The following is a 17,876-nucleotide window of genomic DNA, read 5'->3' as shown; positions in this document are numbered from 1 at the left end:
ACAGCTGCCACCTTAGTAGCATTGCCCATGTAGACGGTAATCTCCCCTTCAGATAGTCGTCGGGTTTCCTGGAACCCCTGCAAAGAATTGCAGACATGATCAGTGGCTCCTGTATCTACACACCAGGTGCTGGTAGATAACACCGCTAAACATGTTTCAACAACTAGAGCATGAGATATACCTTTGTTTTGGTTCTTACAAGGACAGTCCGCCTTCCAATGCCCTGACTGTTTGCAGATGAAGCACTTGCCCTTCGGCTTCTTCACTCCAGCTTTACCTTACACTGAGATTTATTCACTTTCTTTGCTGAGCCAGCTTGTTTCTTCTTCTTCTTTCCTCTCGGTTTAGAAGTAGAACCATTTTCAGCAAAGTGAATTTGAGAATTATGACGAAATAATCCTTCTGCTGCTTGAAGTTCTGTCAGTAGTTCCCCTAATGAATAAATCCTCTTATTCATATTATAGTTCAGGCGGAACTGCTCAAAACTTCTAGGTAGCGTTTGGAGGATCATATCGATCTGGGTTTCCCCATCAATTTCTCCTCCAAGGATCTGTATCTCGTTCAGATAAGCCATCATCTTTAGGATATGATCCCTTACAGGAGTACCCTCTTGCATGGTGGCTGTCATTATCTTTCTCATAGCTTCTTGTCTAGAAGCCCTATCCTGATGACCAAAGAGTTCCTTGAGATTGTTCATAATATCATAAGCTGTTGGTAAATCTTGATGCTGATGTTGCAATACATTTGACATTGAAGCCAAAATGTAACACCGCGCCATCTCATCTGCCTTTACCCATCTCTTATGATATTCAATCTCCTCTTGGGTAGATTCACCAGTAGGTGCTTCAGGGCACTGCTCAGTCAGTACAAATTTATAGCTTTCAGCAGTAAGGACAATGTCCAGGTTCCTTTTCCAATCTATGTAATTAGGTCCAGTAAGTCTATTCTGTTGAAGTATGATGGACAGTGGGTTGAAAGTCATCCTAAGAATCACAAATAACTTTTGGTCAGTACTCTAAATTTAGAATAATATTGATTCCTCAAACAATACTATTTTAAATTAACCAACACCTCATAACACCGTGAATTTTGTATGCCACGTTAGTGTGGACGTATACAAATTCAACATTTGTAAAAGGAGGGTTTTAACCCATTAATTTTATTATCTTGTCAACCTAACTTTTGACAAATAAAATTAATAGTTGGTATTATTTGGTCTCACAAATAATAGCAGTGACTCCGTTGGGGAGGATACTTTTAGATGTGTCTAAGTGTATACCATTACTTGACACTGAGTCCATTAATAAGATTATGCCCCTTCCGTTGGGGAAGATCACACGCTCTTAATTAACTTCCTATAGTCATCCAAAAATGGAAGTCTGTTCTAGTGATCCGTAAACAAGCTCATCCGTTATGGAGGAAGGCACTCAGAGCCAACGCGCAAGCTTGTTTGCATCACTTACAAACCAGTAATGGAGACCATGGGATTTACTTAAAAATCCCTCTCCCACTTAGTTATTTATAAATGAGGAATTTTAACTATGCTAGCCTACTTAACTTGTAAACTAACATTCACACATAGCACAATATAAAAGCAATAAATAGAAAATCTAATTTTCAACTATTATGGCTTTTATCTCTATTTGTCCTCCGTGTGTTGTCATCCCAAGCTGCTGCCATATTTGGCCACCGCTACCGGGTCTAGCTGTCGCATCCATCTTGCTCCTAGTTCCGCTGCGCCTCTGGTCCTTAGAAGGTTCCACGCATTGCAAGATTTGATCCGCGACATAAATAGAATTTTACATTTTTGATCCTATATTCCATAAAAGGAATGTACATGTATCTAGATCAAAAATAAAATCCTAATAAAACTAAATACAGCTCCTGCTGTATTTTAATACAATCATGCACACACATATAAATGCCCTTGACATGTCCAAGGGTCCAATCACACACATAATAACTAAAAGTCATAATAGTTGGATCCTGCATCCACAAAGTTAGCACATCCTACTATTAACCTGCCTAAATTATGTATGACATGTGCATAATTAAACTAAATACCAAATACACAGAGGCAAAACCCTAGCTCTGATACCAATTGTTGGTTGCTACTCGGAAAACCTATAGGTTCCATCGCACAAAAATTTTGTACAAAGGTCCGAACCTTTCCTAGCTACCATGTGTTCTTTTAAATTAAATTTTGGATCGCTCATGGAACTTAACACGCTTGATCCAAAACTTAATCTATTTGTTCTTTAGGTTTTGACTTGGATCTCCTCGGAACTTAACACGTTCGACCCAAGTCTCCTTAAGTTATTAATTCCATTAAATATTAATTTCCATAATTGGTTCCCAGTACTGACGTGGCGAGGCACATGGCCTTCTTGGATATGGGAGCAACCACCACCGACTAGACAAAACCTTTTATAGAAAGATAATATTTAATTTCCTAAAATAACTTTAGGTTAACCAAAGAGAGCAATCAAATCACAAGGAAAAGAAAAACAAAAGAACACAACTTCGAAAAACATATTCGAAATTCTAGAACGTAAGCCTCTTGTATTTGGTATTATTTCCATAAATAACTAGCATGATGCGGAAAAGGAAAAACTACTAGTTATACCTTCTAGAAAGACCTCTTGATCTTCTACCGTATTCCTCTTCTAACCTCGGACGTTGTGTGGGCAACGATCTACCAAGATGAGAAACCACCAACCACCTTCTTCTCCTCCAAGCAAGGTTCGGCCACAAAGGAAAAACTTCACCAAGGAGGAAAACCAAAATACTAACCAAGCTCCAAGAGATGCTAGCTTTCTCTCCTTCTTCTTCTTCTTCTCCGAGTAGTATCCGGCCACCACAAGAGCTCCAAGGGAGAGGGAGAGGTTCGGCCACCACAAGAGGAAGAAAAGGAGATGATGGCCGGCCACACCAAGGAACAAAAGAGGGAGAGAAATAATAGATGTTGTGTCTCATGAAGGCACCCTCACCCCTTCTTTTATATTCCTTGGCCTAGGCAAATTAGGAAATTTAATTACAATAAAATTTCCTTAATTTTCCTTGACATGAATTAATTGAGAAAAATAAAATAAAATTTCCCAATCAACTTGTAATGGCCGGCCACAATCAAAAGGAGCAAATTAGGAGAGTTTCAATCAACAAATTAAAACTTCCTAATTTGTTTCCGGAAATTTTAAAAAATAAAATTTCTCTTTAAAAATCTCTTCATGGTTAATAAAAGGAAATTTCTATAATTTTAATTTTATTAACATGTGAATAATTTTAAAGAGAAAATAAAACATCTCTCCAATCTACAAATAAGGAAAGAGATCTAATCTCTTTCTTTAATCTTTTGTAGATCTTTTACAAGAGAGATATTTTAATTTTAATTCTCTTTAAATTATATCTTCCACATAATAATAAAAATTAAAATTAAATTTCTTTTTTAATTTAATTTGGCCGGCCCCCACTAGCTTGGGTTCAAGCTAGGGCCGCCACCCAAAATCATACCTAGGCCGGCCCTAGCTTGGTTCCCAAGCTAGCTTGGCCGGCCCCTTATTGGTGGGTATAGAAGGTGGGTATAGGTGGGTATAGAACTCTATAAATAAGAGACTACGATAGGGACCGAGAGGAGGAATTGGTTTTGGTCTCCCGATAAAATTAAGCATCCCGTGTTCGCCCCGAACACACAACTTAATTTTATCAATGATAATTCATTCCACTAGAGAACTATCATTGAACTACCGCACCAATCCCAAATTACATTTTTGGGCTCCTTCTTATTATGAGTGTGTTAGTCTCCCTATGTTTAAGATATCGAATGTCCACTAATTAAGTGAGTTACTGACAACTCATTTAATTAATATCTAAGTCCAAGAGTAGTACCACTCAACCTTATCGTCATGTCGGACTAAGTCCACCTACAGGGTTTAACATGACAATCCTTATGAGATCCTCTTGGGGACATTATCAACCTAGTATCTCTAGGACACAGTTTCCTTCTATAATCAACAACACACACTATAAGTGATACCATTTCCCAACTTATCGGGTTTATTGATTCATCGAACTAAATCTCACCCATTGATAAATTAAAGAAATAAATATCAAACATATGTGCTTGTTATTATATTAGGATTAAGAGCACCCACTTCCATAATAACTGAGGTCTTTGTTCCTTTATAAAGTCAGTATAAAAGAAACGACCTCTAATGGTCCTACTCAATACACTCTGAGTGTACTAATGTAATTATATAGTCAAGATAAACTAATACCTAATTACACTACGACCTTCTAATGGTTTGTTCCTTTCCATTTTAGTCGTGAGCTACTGTTTATAATTTATAAGGTACTGATAACATCATCTTCTGTATGTGACACCACATACTATGTTATCTACAATATAAATTAAATGAACAACTACAAACAAATGTAGACAATTTGACCAAATGTGATTCTTTATTCATAATGAATGTTTACAAAGCTTAGGCTTTCAGTATACACTCCAACAGTTAGCACTTCAGGGATGGTCTAACTTCTTACCCTGAGCGTCTTGCAGATAGTAGGTGTCCGACGCTAACCTTTTAACAACTTTGTAAGGACCGTCCCACTGAGGTGCTAATTTGGTCACCTCCCCTATGGGCTTTGTCCTCTTCCACACTAAGTCCCCCTCTTGGAAGAACCGAGGAATCACCCTTCTATCGTAGTTCTGACGCATCCTTTGCCGATATACAGTTAAGCAGGCAGCTGTCCATTCGTAAATTTCTCTAATAAAATCCAGCTCTGAAAGACGTCGCTCAGTGTTTCCTTCGTCATATATCACTCTTCAGACTGAGGGCACCCTGACCTCTATAGGCACCACAGTCTCACTGTCGTAAACCAAGTGAAATGGGGTGAGTCTTGTGCTCTCTCGAGGGGTCGTGCGATAAGCCCAGAGGATGCTGGGCAGATCTTCCACCCAATCGCCTCCGACATGATCCAACTTGACTTTTAACTCTCAGACTATCTCCCTATTGGTGACCTCAGTTTACCCATTGCTTTGAGGATAAGCTACGGATGTGAAAACCTGAGTTATGCCAAATCCTTGACACCGGGCCTAGATCTTGCGGCCTTAGAAATTTCTTCAGTTATCTGAAATCAACTTGTGCGATATTCCAAATCGATAGAGGATGTTCTTCCATAAGAATTGAATAACGGCTCCCTCGGTAATCCTGGCCAGGACTTCTGCTTCCACCCATTTAGAGAAGTATTCTATTGCTACGAGCAAGAACCATTTCTGACCTGGTGCCATCGAGAATGGTCTCATAATATCCATGCCCCATTGGTCGAAGGGGCATGAAACTATTGAGGTTTTTAGCATGTCAGTCGGCTAATGGGTCAGGTTCTGATGCTTTTGGCAGAATAAGTAAGTGTTCACCAGTCATTGAGCATCTTTCTACAGAGCAGGCCAAAAATACCGGCCAGTAATATTTTTTGGGCCAACGTCCTTCCTCCTACATGGTTGCCACAACATCCTTGATGTACTTCCTGCAAAGCATACTCCGCCTCTTTTATTCCTAAGCATTTGAGTAGCGGTCTGGAGAATGCTCGCTTGTACAACTGGTCCCCGATCAGAGTATACATATGAGCTCTTTTCCTGATCAACCTAGCCTCTTCTGGATCAGCAGGCAGGTCACCCTACTGAAGATAGATGATCATTGGAGCCCTCCAATCGATCGACTCCTTAATATTGTTCTGCAGGTCTATCTAAGCTATTAGAAAGGTCTATGCTATCGACCTGTCTAGCACCCAGGTGGTCAAAGAGCTGGCCATTTTAACTAATTCATCAGCTCTTTGATTATCCGATCAGGGAATCTTAGTCATCGTGACCTCCTTGAAATCCTCTTTCATCCTCTCATATGCCTCCCGATATACTTGCAGTTTGTCACTGTTAGCTTCGAAGTTGCCTACTACTTGTTGAGCTACAAGCTGAGAATCTGAATAAACAACCACCCGGGAGGCTCCGATATGCCAAGCTGCTTGCAGCCCTGCCAATAGTGCTTCATATTCTGCCTCATTATTCGTGACTCTGAAATTTAACCTAACAGCCAATTGTAGGGTGTCTTCCTGAGAGGATATCAGGAGGATCCCAAGTCCACTTCCTTGCTGAGTAGATGACCTGTCTACATAGATCTTCTAAGTCTCTTCGGAGTCAGGTTGAACCTTAGTAAGGAAATCTGTCTGAGCCTCTGTTTTAATTGCGGTTCGAGACTGGTATTGTATGTCATATTCTCCCAACTCAGTAGCTCATTTGATGAGACGACCTGCTACCTCCACATTAGTGAGAGCCTTACCCATGGTGCTGTTAGTCAATACTGTGATGGGGTGTGCCAGGAAATAGGGTCTTAAACGACGAGCCATGAGTACTAATCCGTAGACCAAATTTTCTAAGGATGTGTATCGGGACTCGCCCCCTTTTAATAAGTGACTGAAGAAGTACACTGACCGTTGTATATCGTCCTGCGCTTTTACCAATACCGCCCCCACGGTTTCAGGGGTGGCTGACAGATAAACCAAGAGTAGCTCTTCAGCAATAGGCTTAAACAGCGAGGATAAGGTCTCCAGGTGCTTTTTTAATTATTCGAAGGCCTAGCTGCATTCTTCGTCCCATTGAAACTTGGCTGCTCTCCTGAGTACTTTGAAGAAGGGCAGGGCTTTATCCGCAGACTAGAATATGAATCAGGATAGTGCAGTTATCCAATCCACCAACTTCTTAGCTTCCTTCAAATTTTGAGGTGTCTTCATATCTCGAAGTGCCCAGACCTTTTTCGAATTAACTTCAATCACTCGCTCAATAACGAGGTATCCTAAGAATTTTTCCCCTCGAACTCTAAACAAAAATTTCAAGAGATTCAACTTCAGTCCATACTGTCGAATCAGTTACATTGTCCATCTCACGCACATCCCACCCTCTCCTCCGAAATGTGTTTCACGCCGCCGCTGACTCCAGTCTCAATTGTCCGCACAATTCCTGCCAGGCTGCCACCAATTTAAATAGAAAATCTCGTGCGCCTGCGCGCAGATTATTCCATTAACATTCGCATCATCAAATCTGGGGAACAAATGCATGCGGTCTTATGTGGATTATTATTGATCGTTCCAACGCCGACAATTTGACAAGTAGCCGAAGTCGACCATTAAGTCAATTAACACTCATTAAATGTTCAAATTAGAGCTAACAGCCGCCTAACAGACATATATAGTATCGTGTCGGATGCATAAATTTTTTTATTTACATATTAACTACGTGATAATTATGGAGTGTGATTCTCAGTGCAATTAATCGTCGTCATGTATTCTTCACAGGAACTGACTGAGAGCTGAATCTAAATCCTTCACCAGATCCTTAATCGCCATGGAGAATCCCTCTTCGATCTGGATGGATATAAGAGATTAGTGACTCTTCTAGAGTTTTATTTAGTGTATTAATTTGAAGGGCTTGCCTGTGCAGTGATGGTGATGTTGAGGGAGGAGGAAGCGAAGGGCATGACGCTGGTGTTGACGACAGAGAGGCGGTGCTTCTCGATCTCCGACAGCACCTTCACGAACAAGCCTTTCCTCTTCTCGCATTGGATCCTCACCAGGATGGAGTTGCCGTTGAGGGAAGCCGTGATCTTGGGGAATATCAAGGCAGCTTCATCCTCCTCGTCGTCCAAGTCATTGTGAGGAGGAGGAGGAGGAGGGTTGACGGAGGAGGTGGCGTCGCCGGCGGTGGGTGGCTTCTTGAGGAGGATGGTAGATTCCACGGTCTTCTCGGAAGCTTTCTCTTCGAGGTTCTTCACTTTGTCCTCGAGCTGCTTGATGTAGCTGATGGCGTCCCCAAGCAGCGAAGCCTTGTCCGTCTGCGCCCATCAACGAGATTTATCATTATCAAACATAATTAAACCACTGATTTTTTTTAATTAGTGAATGAGTTTCACCAAGTAATATAAAAAATTAAATTATTATTATCTTAAATATATATGTATGGAGATCTCCTAGTTAAAACATATTATGTAGCTCATTCACTTTTTAATTAAATAAATTATGAACCATAATTTTTTTTTCTTCACTAATAAATTATAAGGACAAGAATAAAATATTTGCTCTTTTTCTTCTATGCTATTTCAAAATATATAAGAAATAAAGTTTCACATAAAACCAAAGTAATTTTTCTATCAAATGACAAGTAACTTATGGGATTGTTTCCATGTTATTGTCGAAAAATATGATAAAATTTTATGTCCTATCTTGATTTGGACTTTATAAAGGATAGTCTAGTGTACAAAACTTTTATTAACCTCTTATTAACATGAAGTTTTATAATGATCTATTGTCAATCTTACCTTATTTTACAAGAGATTTTTAGTGATTTAAATCCGAGACCTTTAGGTATAATAACTTTATCATTATGCTAAGACTTCCTTTTCAATTTGGATCTCATCTCTAAAGATAATTAACTTGAGAGGGCATCTTAAAGAAAGCTTAAGTGGAAAATAGATGATTAAGCTCTTCTCCTTAGTCTTATCTTAATATGGCTACATTAAATTGAGCTCTCTTTTCACAATATTTTAAGAATCCTTATTTAAAGGTGTGAGATTAAGCAGTAAAGTTCTATCCTCACAGGCTTTGACATTATTATCAGCATCATCAAATATCAATACAAAAAATTCAAATTCTTATGATGAATATGTTTCTAAACTTCAATCATTGTTTCTTCAGATAGATATTTGCATATGCTCATAAATATAGGCATATAACTAAATTATACTCTAACGTACTCTTTTAAACTTTTTCATAGACTTCTTTTTATGATGAATTAATGGTGGTAAAAAATAAATACGTTCGTTTTTAATGTTCCATGACCAATATGAAAGAAGTAAATCACAAACGATTACTAACCTTTTTACGATGAATTAATTGTGGCAAAAGGTAAATACGCTCGCCCCCGCCAACCCGTCTCAGGGCCAACACGGAGGAGGTAAATCATAAGTGGCTACTAGCCTTTGGAATAGTGACTAACACATAAGAGAGGTATTTACCAAGATTCAAACCTCAGACCTCATTATGCATGACAACACCTCATGTGCTAATCACTAAACTCATCCGAGGAAACTTACGATGAATTAAGGATATATACCAAGTTGTTGCATACTTAGTTTGTTCTTGTTTTAGTTTTTTTTTTATATATTCATACAAATATTATCAATGCATATATACCTGATTAAATTTCTGATAAAAATTATAGTAAAAATATATATAATTCGGATTGATATATTCAGGAAATTAAAGGAAGAGGAAGAAGAAGAGATGAGCAGAGGAGGAACGAACCTTCTTCAATCCAGGGATGATGGTGGAGAGAGCTATGAACTGCTGATTGAGCCGCTCCCGCCGCTTCCTCTCCGCGATGACGTGGTCTTGCGCGCTGGCCGACGGCGGCCGACTCGCCGACGCCCTCTTCTCCGGCAATTGGAAGCTCAACGTCCTCATCCCCTCGCCGCTGCTACTACTATTTCTCCACGTCGAGAACAAACTCATCGGCGCGTCGACGTCCTGGTGGTGGTTCCCGAACGAGAGCACGCCGGAGGAAGCTTGTGGGTTACTCTCCACGGTCTCCTGTTGCGCTCTCGCACTCCCGGCGGCCGACGCTGTCCCGGCGAAGGATATGTTCAAGGTGTTGCCGGCGTGGAAGCAATTGGCGGCGGCCGTATTGTAACTGTGATTATTAGCGGGGACCGAGGGGAGAAGAGGGTCGTGTTGCAGCTCCTCGACGAGTGATTCCATAATTTGGTTGACGGTGAAGTAATGTTCCAGAGAATTTAGTTCGGCGGCGGCCGCTTCGTGGTACATGAAGGAAAGATCGCCGGCGCCGCCACTTTCCTGTTTGTTTTTTTTTTAAAAAAAAATTATTAAATTTCTCTGCAACACTTAATAATAACAAAAAAATATAAACAACTGCTCATTATTACTTCGTGTGGTAATGGCCATTGAGCTCCTGATGTGTGATCCATCGATCCCTTTTACGACTTACAATTCTATACAGATCTGCAGTAGAGAAAAAAAGTTATTAATTACAGATCATATTTTTGAGAGATTATTACTCGATTTATTTTACCGGTGAAGATATAAATCAATATACATCAAATAGGAAAAAAATTCCAGTGAAGTATAATCATCAAACAAACAATATGATCAGGTGGTCTTGTAGATTTAAGGATCAAGAAATAAAAGCTGGAGTTGCAGATGATATTAGTCATTTAGGGATTGTTAACTAAATCTTCAATTCTCAGCACCGAAAGAAATTGAAGAATATCGCAGATTTAGATCGATCATGGATAAATCAGGATAAGCAAACTTAATGAACCGATCGAGGATCTGACACTTAAAATCGCTGGAATTTAATTAAGCAGCAAATAACAATAGAGACGTGCGAAGAAAATATATTCCAAATTAATCTTCGCAGAATTAAACTAAAAATTAAACATGATCAAAGAGAAGAAGAAGATGAAGAAACTCGATAGGCAGTCAATTAATCCAAGCTTGGCCCTTTATCTTGTTAATTGTCAGAATACATCAAAACCTAGAAGCGTTACTTATTACTCAAATCTACTTAACCTACAAATTGCATCTTCTTCTTCTTCTTCTCGATCACAAGGAAATTAAAGGCCAAATTAAAAATTGCCCGAGAGATCAAAAGAGAAGAAAGCTATTGGTTACCTCAACGAAGATTAAGAGAATTAAGCCCTGGTTGAAATGGAGACGGAGGAGACTGTGGACGATTTATAAGGAGGGGGCCAGCCGGCTTTGATTAATTTGTGGTTGGTGATGTGGAACGAAGGTTGGTCTTCGCTCTGTCTCTCTGGATCTCATTCTCTCGCTTACTTGCCTGCCGTCTCCTTCCACTCCACAATCCACATCGTTGGGTTTCCTTGAGATTTAATGTCGATTAAATTAAATGTTGTGTGTGGTTTTCTCCTCTCTGCGCACGCCACTTCACCGTCAAAAATATCATCACTGTTACCGCCGCATAAATAAATAGGCGCATGACGTGCGTGTGGATTCACGAGCGGGATGCGGCTGTCGGATCCCCCGCGCGCGCGCGCCATCTCGGAGGGTGGAGATGACGCCATGGATTTACTTGAAACTCTCCTAACCCGAACCCCTCCTCCAACCAAATCCCTTTTTATTTTTTGTTTTTTTTTAACTATAATTTAATCCTTTCTTGTCTAGGACCTTGATTGTTCACCCTCTTGTAGGGTCCCCAACAAGGTGGGAGAAAAAAAGATGATTATACTAGTCTCTAACGTCCTCAATAATTTGTCTAGATCAATACGGAGAAGGTAAATTACGGATGACTACTAATCTTTAGAATAGTGATTGACACATGAGAGAGACATTTATCTTGTCTATGTCGAGATTCAAACCCCCTACGAGCTCTTTTAGAAGCTCAATTCCAATTTTAATTTTAATTTTAATTTTTATTTAGCTCATAACTCCAGCAGACGAACAAAAGATGATAGTCTTTGAAATGAAGATAGTATAAAATGGATGTGAAATGAGAACATTGTATAGAAAATTATAATTATGTAGAAAAAACTTCAAAAGGTTCATTTAAGATCAATGGCAGAGCCGACCTACGTGCTTATGTGTTTTTTCTTTCTCCCCTAATAAATTTAGAGTTTTTTCCTTTCTAAACATCATCATGCCCTCGGGTTACAGCCCGGGTAGCTTTGATTGTGGCTCTGCCCTTATTTAAGATGATACAAATATGAATTTAAATGTAATAAATGTTTAGTTAAATGATGTAAAATTATTATAAATATAAACATTGAACTCAAAAGGAAAAGGAAAAAAAAATAAAAATGGCAACAATAAAATAAAATTTATTAAATATAAATAATGGCATAGTAAAAAATAGAATCTAATAGTATAAAAGAATTCATATAATCGACCATACTTAATAATATAAGAATATTGCTATTATTGTTGTTGTAACATATTGCTTTATTGTTGTTGTAGCATATGTACATACATTATAAGTATGTTTTAATTGATGATGATATACATACACTTGCTCTAGAGAAAATATATGTATTGATGAAAAAAATTATTTTTGTCAAAATAGAATGAACACCTAATCATACCGTATTAGTGATTTTGTTATATGAAAAGTATAATAATAATGTATTTGATTGATCTTTCGATTCAAAGTCAATATCTTAAGGTTGGAGTAAAAAGTGAAATCGTCACTTTAACGATATGACGATCACATATTTTTAAGAAGAGGATAAATCACAAGGACATTTGTCCTAGTACAATGACTTTTTACACGAAAAAGATTAAAACATAATAAAACATTTTACATCCGTTGAAAATTAACCAAAGTTGATATCTTAAGGTGATCATTATGTTGAGAATGATATTTCAGCCTTATTCCCATGTATCATTTTCATATCTTATTGAAAAGCAATGTAGATTATTGCCCTTTTATTCAAAGAAAAGAAAAAGTATGTGACTCTATTTTTGGTTTTGCTTTTGGTTTCGCAATAATCCAAGCCTTGACCTAACTTGATAGAGATGGAAGTGGATGTAAACCCAACCATATGAGGGTTATACATATCCATGGATTCTTTCCTATCCGTGCTAAAGCTAAATTTTGTAGGTATTGGTTGATCCTTACAAATCTAACTTGATCTTTTCCACCATGATCGTTCAACCAAACTAGTATTAGCTAGCTGAAATAATTATATTCCAAAATCACCAATAAAATCTAGTACAGATTTTTAGATTCATACTTTCTTTGTCCTTTGTAGGTATAGCAGAATTGAATAGGGATTTACTTGTATTTTTTGTTTGTTTGTCCTTTCCTCTTCTTAACCTATTGGGGTTTACAGTGGATACACATAACATATACATATCTTGGTGGTTAGCTTGTTGGATATAGTGGTTCTTGATCGGTTTGCAAGTGTTTTGAAATAATTATTTCATGGATATATATGTTTGAATTGTTTATAAGATTAATTAAAGATGCATTAATTAGCCAGCCACATCATTCTCATTTGTCTCCTTGATCATCACTTTGTTTCCAAAAACAGCAGATTTTTATTTGGTTTAATTAGATTTAAATTTAAAACTTATTGTCACAATTAAGACATACGTAAATTGAGGCTTCTCTTCACTTTTTTCTTTCGGAAATTGCCCAAAGGCGCAACCAAAGTTTGAAACACCTACAAGTTTATCTTTTTCCTGTTTTATCCCTCTATTAAATTGATTTTTTTAATTTTCTCTTTCCTGACTTTTATGCATGTAACCATTTTTTTATTACCCTGGCGTCCATTAGACAACTCAATTCATCCTGATCAATTTGGTTCCATGAAAATTTTTCATTAATTCCCAGGATAAATCACGGAAGTGCTACAATAAGTTATTGGCAGTGGACCAATGTGGTCTTCTCAGTTCTTGTAAGACCATCCAACACCCAAATAGTACTTTACTCGTGAAGGTAAACTTGTGGGTTTTTTCCACTCATGAGTACTTCAGCCCACGACTGCCCACCCCAAGTTTTTCCACTAAATTTAGCGCTAGCATATGTCCTAATAGAGGATTGAACCATGACACTCCCTTTAGTTCCGCTATGCCTTAACCACTACGTCATGCCAGTAGGGGCCTCTTCTCTCTTTTTTGCATGCATGCAATAAGTGATGTTGATTTTTAAAAATCAGCACCATACCTTAATTACATTACCTTTTTCTTCAGAGGATCTGAATCAGTACTACCACAAGTCTAGTCTAATTTAGATTAGGCCCAGCGTGAGCTTGATTTCCCCAAGACCAGGACCACATTCTAGATGTTTTTTTTTTCAATAATATTTTAACACCTTTAGAGAGGTTGAAATAAGCAATGGAGGGTACTGTTAGACTCCTTACAGTTTTAGAAACTCATAGGATCTGAAATGGATCCAATTGGACTTGTGTAGGTCCATCGATGAATTTTGATCGAAATCCACTGTTGGAACTAAACTAATTCAATTTTGATTGCATCCATTTCATATCCTATGGATTTCTCAGGCTACAAAGAGTCCAACAATGCCCTCTATTGTTTATTTCGATCTCTATAAAGATATTAAAAAATTATTGAAAGAATTAGTTAAAATGTGGTCCTGGTCTCCAGAAATTAGGCCCACGCTGGGCTTGATCTAAATTAGACCAAGCCCGAAAGATTTGAATCAGTACTATTATGAGCCTAGTCTGATTTTTAGATTAGGCCCAACATGAGCTTGATTTTTCGGAGACCAAGATCACGTTCTAACTAATTCTTTCAGCAATATTTTTAACACGATCAAAACTCATTAATGGACCTAGATAGATCTGATTGGATCCATTTCAGGTCCTGTAAATTTCTGAGACTGCAAGGAGTCTAATGATACCCTCCACTACTTATTTTAGACTTCTCCATAGGTGTTAAAATATTATTGAAAAAAATCAACTAGAATGTGATCTTGGTCTTCGGGAAATCGAGTCCACGTTTGGGCCTAATTTAAATCAGACCAAGCCTGGAGAATTTGAATCAGCACTATCATGGGCTTGGTTAGATTCAAATCAAGCTCAACTTGGGTCTGATTTCCTAGAGACCAAAACCATGTTCTAGCAAATTTTCCAATAATAGTTTAACACTTTTAGAGAGGTCGAAATAAGCAATGGAGTGCATCGTTGGACTCCTTACAGCCTTAAAAATTTATAGGACCTAATATAGGTCTAATCAGACAAGTTTAGGTATATTACTTAGATTTTGATCAAAATCCACTAATATAATTAGATAGGTCTAATTCGACCTATTTCAGATCCTATATGATTTTCCAAGGCGGTAAAAAGTTCAATGTTGTCATCCATTAATTATTTAGGTATCTTCGGAGGCGTTAAAATATTATTAGAAGAATCAACTAGAATGTGATCTTGGTCTTCGAGAAATTAGTCCCACGTTGGACCTGATCTAAATCAGACTAAGCCCATGATAGTGCAAACCAGCACCATCGGCGGTGCTAATGTAATTAAGTTGTGGCACTAATTTTTAAAAATAGTACCACAATAGTTCTCAATACAATCAAATGAGAGAGAAAAGCGGAAAGAGTGGAGAGGATGCATGCATAAGAAAGAGAAAAGAGAAGAGATAAAGGGGAAAAAGTAAGATTTGGCATAGAGGTTAAATGGGAAAAAGGTATGCCTTTTGGGTATTTTCAAACTTCGGGATGCCTTTTGGGTAATTCCAAACTTTGGATGCTCCCTTTGAGCAATTCTCATTTTCCTTTTATCGGACAAGAAGATTCATAGAAGGTTGATTGTTACAAATTTATTCCTAGCTAAGTGTTATGACACATACGAGCTAGAGGGGTGAATAACTCTGATCGTTTCTCATCTTGATCTCGTGCTTGTCGTTTGAATACCCAGCAAAAACTTGAATCAATACCTACATTATATGCATAACTCCGGAATTTATTTGGTATTTGCCTCTTAGGTAAGTAATCCATGACCTACTCCTAGTGATCTCTCTCCACTATGAATTTCTCTTTTTTAGATACCTTCCGGAGGTAGAGAAGTTTTTTACAATATGTTCTTACAAGAACACAATAAGAAAACAAATATAAAGACAAATGTAATCGAAAATGACTTTACAATAAGAAACTTGCTTTGGATGTTTTCTTTCGAAGAATCCTCCTTGAAATACTCTTTTTAAGGCTGCTGTTCAGACTTATTTTTCCCTAAAAATTGTTTGCTAGACTTCACCAATCAATTGTCATGGAATTCGACCGTTTAAACTGCAGAACCACTCTCTTTTACCTTACCAATTGATTGGTAAGAATCATCAATTGATTGCTTTACCTCTAGTCGAACTAGGCAATCGATTCAAGAGTGTTTTGTTTATTGCTACATTGTCACCAATAGATTATCGGGACTCAAAAATTGATTGGAATTGTATAAACACTTTAGTAACACACCCTAAACTTAGTTAATGCAACAAACCTAAAGTCACTGTAGCAACCCCCAAAATTACTACAGCAACCTTAACTTTTGGGGGTTAGGGTTTGCAACAAACTATAACTACTATAGAAACCCTAGCCACTTTAGCGAAAATCCTAATTACTATAGCAACCCTAAAAATTAATGCAGCAATCATAATTTTTGAGGTTTAGGGGGGTTTATGTCATTAGTCGATTAATACACTCTATCCATCGATTAATACTCTTGTTTTAGCATTACAGAGGTTGAATTCTTGCCTTGTCCAATATCACACCATAAAAATATCCTGGTTTACCAACGGAATATTTCGTCGATATATTCAGTTACTGACAAAGTTCAGATGGAACATCATTTATCGGGAGAAGATTTGTTGGAAATAACTTTTCCGACGAAATGCAAACTTCCGTCGTTAATATTACCTATAAAATATGCATTCCATTGGTAAATTTCAAAAATATTTACCGATGGAAATAATAGTTTTCGTCGATATACACTGTTGAACATACTATTCCGACAGTCAGTATTTATTTCGTTGGTAGATTCCTTCAGTAATATCCAAAAATATGCTGATGGAAATTCAATTTCGTAGATACTATCTAAAAATATTCCAACAGAATATGATTCCGTCGACAGATTCTATCGGTAAAGCAGATAATTTTTTAGTGTCCAATTGATCTTAACCTACTAGGATTTCATTTGCCGAACATCCGATCAATCCTTAACTTGTCAAGACTTCATCGTTGACTAACATTCGGTCAACCTTGATTTGCCGAGACTTCCTCGTTACTCAGTATTCGGTCAACTTTGACATGCCAGGACATCATGCCTCATTCGGCTAACTCCTTGTTGAACTTTCAACCGCCAAGTATCCTATCAATCATGATCTACTTGGACTTTCTTTTTGTTTCAACTCCATATTGAACTTCTGACCACTAAGTGTCTAGTCAATCGTGACCCACTTGAACTTTCTGTCTCGTACCAACTCCATATTAAATATTTCGACTGCCAAGTGTTTGGTTAACCATGACCTACTTGAATTTTTTCACTGTCAAATATCCGATCAACCTTAACCTACTTGACTTTTCCTCAACCAAATAGAATATTAATCGATTGCCCATCAAACAATCAACCTTGGTTTATTTGACGTTTCAATCAACTAACATATTGATCAAGTATAGTATATTGAAATTCCAACTCAAATCAACTAAGTTTGTTCAACTTTGAACAAGGATCGATTGCACCAACACTAAATACTTTGACCCGTATTTTTGTGATAATTGGCAACGGCTTCCTAACCTTCTTAATTTGTAACTTTAAATTATTTCTTCATCTTTCCTCCATGGCTACTGATATTCTTGTGTTGTCATGCATTATTCATTCAATTGGTTGGCTATTCATTGACGTCATTTTGCTTAAGGATCAATGAGCAAACCTTAATTTAGGTTCAATAAACTCGTAGATACTGCGCAACGGTAAAATTGTTGCATGCCGTATGAAACAAAGTTTTTTTTACAAAAAAAAAAGTGTACATCGTCTTTAATTATTTCAACTACCTTAATTTCCACCTACCAATTACTTGCTACACAACTTTAACTTGATTAATAGTTTCCACTCTTCTTCCTTCAAAGTTACAAATCAGTATACTTGGCAACCTTACTAGCTACCCGTCATTGTTAATAATTAAGTGGAAAGATCTACCGAATTACTTAACACTACTTGCCACCGTCGTCATTTCCACAAGAAACCTTGATCGGTTAATTGCACACTCATAATTCGCATGCGTTCATGCAATTCAACAGCAGAAATTCTCCCTTCTCTGAGTGCGACGTATGTGTATATATATAA

At 37.6% G+C, this 17,876-nt stretch overlaps 2 protein-coding genes across 4 annotated transcripts; both read right to left on the bottom strand.

The window, feature by feature from the left end:
• Positions 1-319: 319 nt before the first annotated feature.
• LOC122001712 lies at positions 320-970 on the bottom strand (the record flags this gene model as incomplete). The annotated part of the gene is made up of 1 exon (XM_042556633.1): positions 320-970. A coding segment is annotated over one exon (651 nt), but the record flags the coding sequence as incomplete, so codon positions are not given.
• A 6,205-nt stretch (positions 971-7,175) lies between these two features.
• On the bottom strand, positions 7,176-10,949 carry LOC122001540 (transcription factor bHLH18-like). 3 transcript variants are annotated; one of them, XM_042556377.1, is made up of 5 exons: positions 10,735-10,949; positions 9,987-10,062; positions 9,349-9,897; positions 7,482-7,880; positions 7,176-7,413 (listed from the first exon to the last, which is right to left on the bottom strand). In XM_042556377.1, exons 2-5 carry the CDS (start codon positions 10,026-10,028, stop codon positions 7,339-7,341), a joined length of 1,065 nt encoding a protein of 354 aa, XP_042412311.1. In that variant the 5' UTR covers positions 10,029-10,062; positions 10,735-10,949; the 3' UTR covers positions 7,176-7,338. The 3 variants fall into 3 exon arrangements, with proteins under 3 accessions (XP_042412311.1, XP_042412469.1, XP_042412389.1); XM_042556535.1 differs by having other exon boundaries at positions 10,637-10,740; XM_042556455.1 differs by lacking the exon at positions 10,735-10,949 and adding an exon at positions 10,633-10,678.
• Positions 10,950-17,876: the final 6,927 nt, after the last annotated feature.

Source organism: Zingiber officinale, chromosome 1B (genome assembly GCF_018446385.1).
Source record: "Zingiber officinale cultivar Zhangliang chromosome 1B, Zo_v1.1, whole genome shotgun sequence".
Lineage (NCBI taxonomy): Eukaryota > Viridiplantae > Streptophyta > Magnoliopsida > Zingiberales > Zingiberaceae > Zingiber > Zingiber officinale.
Note: the sequence above shows the minus strand (reverse complement) of the source record. Positions and strands in the feature narration are given on the sequence as shown.